This window comes from Arachis stenosperma, chromosome 5 (genome assembly GCF_014773155.1).
Source record: "Arachis stenosperma cultivar V10309 chromosome 5, arast.V10309.gnm1.PFL2, whole genome shotgun sequence".
Classification (NCBI taxonomy): Eukaryota; Viridiplantae; Streptophyta; class Magnoliopsida; order Fabales; family Fabaceae; genus Arachis; species Arachis stenosperma.
The window spans coordinates 136,624,336-136,631,955 of record NC_080381.1 but is presented as its reverse complement, the minus strand read 5'-3'; the positions used below and the strand labels follow the sequence as shown (position 1 = coordinate 136,631,955).

The following is a 7,620-nucleotide window of genomic DNA, read 5'->3' as shown; positions in this document are numbered from 1 at the left end:
ATTCAAGTATCTTGTTGCCCACGTAGCTAAGTGCCACGCCTTCTTCTCCTCGGGAGACATTCCACTATAGGGATATTCATTCTCTTCGGGTGTTCTATTGAGGTCGTAGGACAGCATCGAACCCTTACGTCCAGCGAATCTTCGCCCAGAGATCTCGGGAGACAACATTCTCTCCTTCCAACGAACATTTAGAGTCAATAACTTCTTTAATCAGACAACATTGGGATTATAATTAGTGAAGCCAAGGGTGACCCCTACTTCAAATACGCTCCAAATTGGATGGAGAGTCTATGCAATTCAACTAGGCCGAGTCTTTAGAATTAATATAAAAAGATACAATCTTATATGTACATGAGATAAGGTAGAGTGATGATATATATAAGTCTGCATTCATGTATGGGTTAATTAAATAATTCTATATAAGATTGTGAAGCTTATAGTGGATTAGACATAAACAGAACATATAAACAGTACAAAATCCGAGTCTTTCTTACTATCCCATAGTCAAGGCCCACTGCTATGAGTTTAAATTCCTTTGTGAAGCTTATAGTGGATTAGACATAAACAGAACATATAAACAGTACAAAATCCGAGTCTTTCTTACTATCCCATAGTCGCTCAAGGCCCACTGCTATGAGTTTAAATTCCTTCTGTGCTGCATAATCCAGTTCAACAACAAGAGAGTTCTCATAGCGTGACTGCACAAACAAGCATAATTAATGTATAAGTACTGCAGCTATGAAAAAAAAGTAAATTTCATTTTCCAAAAGTAAAATATTGAGCAATAAGTAGAATATGAAACCCAAATTGAGCCAGTGCACATCATGAATATTTACCTTCACCTCGTCAAGTATTTCCTGTGAGCACCACTTTTCCGTACTTGTTATAAACTCAAACCCAAATTTAGCCCGGTACTTTCGGTCCCAATGAAGCATTTCCTAAAATTTCAGAATAGCCACATGAATATGGTTTCTTTTGAAAAATAAGAAAATGGTTTAAAAAATTAAACTGTGCAGCGGCAAACAAACCTTTATCATTGAACCAGGTGCATAACTAATGGCTCGAAAAAGGTGACTTTGTCCAGAGAACGCATCCAACCATGATTGTATGCGGGACTCTTTGAACCACAATTGCCTTGCAAAGGACGTTGCGTGGTCCAACGAAGAGAACGGAGACGCTTCTATCATCTTCTCTGCGAACCAATGGCTTCTAGTAATGAGAAAGAAGTCTCTGGTCTCCAATTTCCCTGATAATCCACCAAAAATAGAAAGAATGTACAAAGACAATATAAAAATGTGACTATAGGAAGTCTTAAAGGATAGAAAACAGCGTTGTCAAAACCCAGATAAATAAAAGAGCTTTATATGAGACGATGCGTTTTTGAAAAATCTAAAATAACTCAATCAAATCAACCTATTGTCGGAGAATATGACTAAAATACAATCTATTGAAATATGAACTACATGCATGATGGAGAATAGCATTTTAGGATTCGGCGGCCTCTTCACAATCTTCAACCCTTTCGATGGTGGACTCTTCTAAATCGCCGTCTCTCGTCAACCGCAGGCCTTCGACATCAAATTCAGGGAGGCTACTCATACAGGATTGTGGATGAAGGTCGACCTCACAATGTTCATAATCTTCGCCCATGTCAAACAAATCTCTTGGCTTCACATGAACCACTACACTCCATCCGTTCTCCACCTCATCCTATACGTAGAACACAAGACGCGCCTCAGATGCCAAGATATACGGCTCATCATCTTCTCGATCACCGGTGTGGATAGGATTGGCAAAATTGACACAGGTGTGGCCCAAAACGTCTTGCCGGATGCCTCTGCCCAACGTAGTGTCCGCCCAAAGGCACTTGAACAATACTACAGTGAATTGACCGCTATAATTTAGCTCGATGATGTCTACTAATCTCCCGTAATACGAGACACCGCCAACAGCAACATTGGCATCCCGTTTACTTGCATAACTTCTAGTATCCGAAGTGACATAGACCCCACTATTCTGTGTTTTCATCCCTTCCTCCCTCGACATGGTCCTGAATTTAAATCCATTGACGTTGTAAGCCTGATAGCGACTGGCCTGAGCACGGGAACCGCAGGCGAGCCACTGTAACTCGTTCGAATGATCCGTGCTTCCAAATTGGACCTGACATTGAACCATTAGAGACAAGAAGGCATCAAGGGTTGTAGGATCCTGAGATATTATAGATACCTTATGCCTGAACCAGTTCGAAAATTCTCTGTGCACAACAGTATCTATGTGAGACTGCGACCTTGTTTTACCTCGCAGTTTTCTCTTTGTGAGGCTCTGTACTCACTGTGCATAGACAAAATTTGTTCAAGTTCATTTCTATCAATACCCAAATTGGCTAACTGTATAATTTTAGAACTTAGGCTGTTGTACTTACTCCAAGAATTTCTAATCCTAGTCTCGACATTATCTAGTATCTGACAGAACGTGAGAATCTCCTCGGATAAGTAGCCCTCTGCAATCGATCCTTCTGGTTGTGCCCTGTTACGCACGTACTGCTTGAGACGACCTAGGTACCTTCGAGTAAATAACATAAATTAATAGGTGACAACATCCTAGTTATAGAGGTCGAGAAAACTTAAGTAGATCTTTACCTCTCAATTGGGTACATCCATCGGTAATGCACTGGGCCACCAATACGGACCTCCTCGACCAAATGCAACCGTTAGATGAACCATAACGTGAAGAAGGAAGGTGGAAATATATCTCCATGGCACAAGTATGGACCACACGATCCTGAAGGAGAGGAAGTTGTTGAGGATCAATGAATTACTGCATATAAGTCGGAAAAGGCTGATAACTCAGCCACGACGGCAGACACTGGGGGTGGGCAACACGTGTTTTGACGCAATTGGAAGTAGATGTTCCATTAGGATATGGCAGTCATGACTCTTCAAGCCGAATAACTTGCGCTGTTTTAAATCAACACAGCGAGAGATGTTGCTAGAGTACCCGTCTGGAAAGACCACATTCTTGATTGTCCTAAGAAAGACATCCTTCTCTGGATTCCGCATGGTAAAGACTGCAGCAGGTACTTTCCACCTTCAATTGGCCACATATCCTGCCGGATGCCCATCAATTGGAGATCTTTTCGAGCTTTTAGGTGGTCTTTGGACTTACCACTTTCGTTCAACATGGTGAAAACAATGTTGTCGCATACATTCTTCTCTATGTGCATCACGTCAAGATTGTGACGTAATTCGTTATTCTCCCAGTACGGCAGATCAAAGAATACACTCCTCTTTTTCCAAGGAGACTCGTCTTGGACCACGGTCTGCTGTCCGCGCCTTCTTTTACCGCCCATCGCTTGCACCTTGCCTTGTGAGACGGGAACACCCTCCAATTGTCTCAGGACATCCCTACCAGTCAATTTGGTAGGTGGGGATCTATCCTCTACCTTGCCATCAAATCTACTCCGATCCTGTCTATATCTGTGATCGCGATTCAAAAAGCGACGATGACCCATATAACACCATTTCTGACTGAAGGTGAGTCGCCTAGTCTCGGCATCCAAATTGCACGTGGGGCAAGCTCTCCCGCCGTAAGTATTCCAGCCAGATAAATTGCCCAAGCCAGGGAAATCACTGATAGTCCACATCAGTGCAGCTCGCATCTTGAATGTTTTCTTCTCACTGGCGTCATACGTATCGACACCAGCCCACAGCAGCTTGAGCTCGTCGATCAGGGGCTGTAGGTAGACATCTATGTCATTACCAGGCATTTTAGGACCGGGAATTATCATAGAGAGAATGAAGTTGGTTTGTTTCATGCAAATCCATGGGGGTAGGTTGTACGGAATAAGAATCACTGGCCATATTGAGTACTTTGAACTGAGGTTTCCATAAGGGTTAAAGCCATCACTGGCCAAGGCTAGGCGAACATTGCGCGGATCGCCAGAGAAGTCAGTGTATCTCCTGTCAAATGACTTCCAACCCTCGCCATCCCTGGGATGCCTCATGTAACCGTCAGAGTTGGTTCCTCTCTTGTGCCACAACATGTCCATGGCTGTTGCTAGACATGAATAATCTCTGCAACCGTGGAATCAGAGGAAAATAACGAAGAACTTTTGCCGCCTGAGGTTTCCCATTCTTCTTGACAACGGCGTTGATCTTTACAATGGAATTCTTCCTGGTTTTGCTTCCACCTGGATGCTCCACACCTTTTGCATCTGGAGAGGTCGTCGGAACCCGTATATAGCATGCAGTCATTTGGACATACATCTATTCTTGTACTCAATACCGAGCTTCCTTATGATCGTCTTAGCATCGTGCAAGGTTCGGAATCCTTGCATGCTCAAAGGCATCCCCCAATAGCTCCAGAATCAATCCGAAAGCCTTGTTGCAACTCCGCACATGCACTTGATATGGTAAAGTCTCACCAAGAAAGACAGCTTCGAGAATCTTGAGCATCCTGGATATAATCTGCTCGCCATCCTCAAGCAATTCTTGAAAGGCACGAGCCTCGCGGCTAGCTCGTCAGATAAGTCGGCAACCCTTCCGCACCATCTCCGACCACTTCATCCATCATGTTTTCATTATCACCCTGCAGTCCCGGAATGTTGAAGGCCTCGTGGACCATGTCAAGCATTTGATTTCCTGAGTTTCCAGTGGGTTCTAAAGTTTCTGTATCTCTGGAGCTCTCGTCTACGGTCCTGTCACCGTGATGTAACCAAAAGGTATAGTTAGGGGGAAAGGGTTTCATCAGAAGATGATCGTAAGCATTCTCTCTAGTTTGGAAAAACCGGAACCCACACAAAGGACATGGACAATGTATCATCCCATCCGATGATGCATTGGCAAAGGCAAAATCAAGAAATCTATTCAGACCATCCCTATATTCTGCACTACCTCGTGGCTTTGTAATCCAACTCTTATCGATGTCTTATTAAATGAAATAGCACGAACAAATAAATATACAGTAAGTAGATGCATAACACTAAGAAATCTATTGAAATAAAATTCGGATATGTGTAAAGAGAAATAACCACAGTTAATCACAATTATAAGACAGAATATCTCAAAACGGGAAAAGATACAAAGTTATTAGCATCCCGAATAACATGTAGCACAGGAAAGGTAATTGGAAGGATTCTTACTCATTGTAAAATTCTGTGCTTTCTTTTAAAAATACTGATAGAAAGAAGTGCTGGTTCCAAGTCCAAAAAATGAAAATATTAAGAAATACTCCCTTAAAAGATAAAAAGGAAATAAAAAATAATTGTTAAAAATAAAAAATAAATTAAACAATAACTATAATTAATCCATCATAAGGCATAGAGAACGGGATATTCAAATGACCTCAAAATATGAAAAAGAAAACAGGATTGAATGTTACATATGGGTACCAAAAATGCTAGCGAGTGAAATAAATATAACTAGTCATCTTGTGCTGTCTTCTAGCGTGTAAGAAAAATAACTTGTTCATTGTAAAAGAAAATAAAAAAAATAAATAATGCACAGCAAGAAGAGTCAGACAAAAAAGATATGGGAACCAAAAATGATAGCAGGTGAAATATCCTTTCCTTCATGACCTGTAGGACCTACAGGAAACACACTAAAAGCCTAACACTTTTTTATTCATTATTCTTCTTCTCTACACACAGATAGACTATACAAGTTTTCATCTCATAATCATCGGAGATGAATCATAATAGTAGAAAACACGGAAACTATATGACTGTATGATCTACTCAAGAAAAACCCAATATTTTATTTACTTGGGGAAAACAAAGTTCGAACAAGAACATTTAAACGTGAGAATCTGAATTTTGATAAAGAACAAGAAAATCGGCATGGTTATGACTGTATGAAACTAAGACTTATTGCAACTGGACCTGGTACACACGAATTATTGGGGTACCTTTATTTGGATTTGAGCCATGGAAGAAGATGCTACGATAATAATTATTATAGTAATAATAATAAAGCATATAATTGAGATATTATGAAATTTTGGGTGCATTTGCAATGAAAAAGGAAAACTGTTTTAACCAAGGTAGAAAAAGAAAGGGGACACTTTCATCAATGAACAGAAATTGGAGTCAATTAAATACATGTTAAGCCAAATGAATCACGCAAAGTATACCACAAGTCCAATATTATATACATACTTGTAAAAACATCAAAACTGTTTCACTCTTCTGTACAGCACTTTCTCTGCTAATAATTAATATATAAACTAGCGAAGCTAGCTAGCTGCACAAAATACTAACAATAAAGACCCATGTGTCATGTATGTTTGTTAGAACTTAGACACTCCTCTTGTATTTTACATTTCGTTCATCAATCAGATCTAAACATGTATGAATGCTGCCAAATATCGAAAAGAACTAGGTTCACAACGTACAGAAAGTACAATCAACGAGCTTTGATAGAAAACAACTTTAAAACAACTTTAAAACAACTTTTCAGTTTAGTTCTCTATCAAAAGGCTCAAGAAAATTATTTATTTTAAATTCATTAAACTCCTTCCAAAACGTAACCTCTCATTTAAAACTTTCTCAAGTAAAGCCTCAGATTTTACAAAATTCCGGCAGCACCTCCCCTAAAACTCGAACTTAGCCACCCTTACGGGTCCCAACAAAACAATTTACCAAACTCTCTTCAACCTTTCCAATATCAATTCAACTTTCACCTTATCAATTCGTAACTAACTTTCATTTATCATAGGATTCTTTCAAAATTAAACTCAATAAACTAGTATTCCAAGAAACTTGGTGTTGAGGTAATTTGGTCATAATAAAAACTTGTACCATCTCTCTTAAAATTCTGTTATTGTTTCCTAAGAAAATGCAGGAAAACAGCAGCAAGTAGTAAGTTTGGTAAATTCCTTAAAAATCCAGTTTTCACCCAATGCCTTTCAAAATTCACGATCTAAAACAAGACTCTTTTAGCTTTTTATTGAATCAACTTCCAGATTAATACCATGTTATATGAAAAAGTTATGAAGTGAGAAACACAGCCAGGCCTTTTAGAATTCGGTTTCCAAAATCCAGTGAGTTATCCATACTCTTTTCAACATATCTACTTGGTTAAATAGGATATTGACATGAAATTTAAGATGAAGATTGTGGACACAGGAAGTTTGAAAATGTCGTTGGTTTCAGCCCAAATACTTATCAGAATTGAAAGTTAAGTGAGTTGGAAGTTGGTGCTTCTGCAGTAAAGAAACAGAATTTTCTGCAGAAACCATCAATCTTCAAAAATTCATTTCTCCCAAAATACTCATCAATAAATTCTGAATTTTTTATGAGATGCTCAAAACACAGTAAAGTTTCATGCAAAAATAGTTTCATTCAAGTATATGACCTGGGATGCTCCCAGAAATTGATTCTTTCTACTGTCATGTATGCAGAAATTCTGCCTTAAGCATTTTCAACAACCTTACTTATCAAAAACCACATTTGGACTTATAACCCTTCCAAAATCACACGTTTAACCTCTTTCCAGTTATTCAAAATTGTCTTCATTGCCAACACAGCCCAAGAACCCAGAATCAATAATTCACACGATATCAAGTACTTAAGCATCATCAAACCTTTTCTTTTCTACACTATGCCAAGCGTAATTTTCCATA

At 39.3% G+C, this 7,620-nt stretch overlaps 2 protein-coding genes across 2 annotated transcripts; both read right to left on the bottom strand.

Moving 5' to 3' along the window:
* Positions 1-554: 554 nt before the first annotated feature.
* Positions 555-1,650, bottom strand: LOC130981483 (uric acid degradation bifunctional protein TTL-like). Its single transcript, XM_057905074.1, has 4 exons — positions 1,509-1,650; positions 1,029-1,246; positions 837-938; positions 555-698 (listed from the first exon to the last, which is right to left on the bottom strand). Exons 1-4 carry the CDS (start codon positions 1,648-1,650, stop codon positions 555-557), a joined length of 606 nt encoding a protein of 201 aa, XP_057761057.1.
* Positions 1,651-1,710: 60 nt separating this feature from the next.
* Positions 1,711-4,003, bottom strand: LOC130981482 (uncharacterized). Its single transcript, XM_057905073.1, has 3 exons — positions 3,081-4,003; positions 2,298-2,562; positions 1,711-2,160 (listed from the first exon to the last, which is right to left on the bottom strand). The coding sequence occupies exons 1-3, from the start codon at positions 4,001-4,003 to the stop codon at positions 1,711-1,713; spliced, it is 1,638 nt and encodes a 545-aa protein (XP_057761056.1).
* Positions 4,004-7,620: the final 3,617 nt, after the last annotated feature.

Coding starts and splice junctions, on each gene's coding strand:
- LOC130981482 (XM_057905073.1), bottom strand. CDS start 4,003: ATGAGGCATCCCAGGGATGGCGAGGGTTGGAAGTCATTTGACAGGAGA. Junction 2,563..3,080: donor TGGCCAATTGAAGGTGGAAA/GTACCTGCTGCA, acceptor ATTTACTCGAAG/GTACCTAGGTCGTCTCAAGC. Junction 2,161..2,297: donor CACAAAGAGAAAACTGCGAG/GTAAAACAAGGT, acceptor GTTCAATGTCAG/GTCCAATTTGGAAGCACGGA.
- LOC130981483 (XM_057905074.1), bottom strand. CDS start 1,650: ATGGGCGAAGATTATGAACATTGTGAGGTCGACCTTCATCCACAATCC. Junction 1,247..1,508: donor CATCGAAAGGGTTGAAGATT/GTGAAGAGGCCG, acceptor GTGGATTATCAG/GGAAATTGGAGACCAGAGAC. Junction 939..1,028: donor CACCTGGTTCAATGATAAAG/GTTTGTTTGCCG, acceptor CTGAAATTTTAG/GAAATGCTTCATTGGGACCG.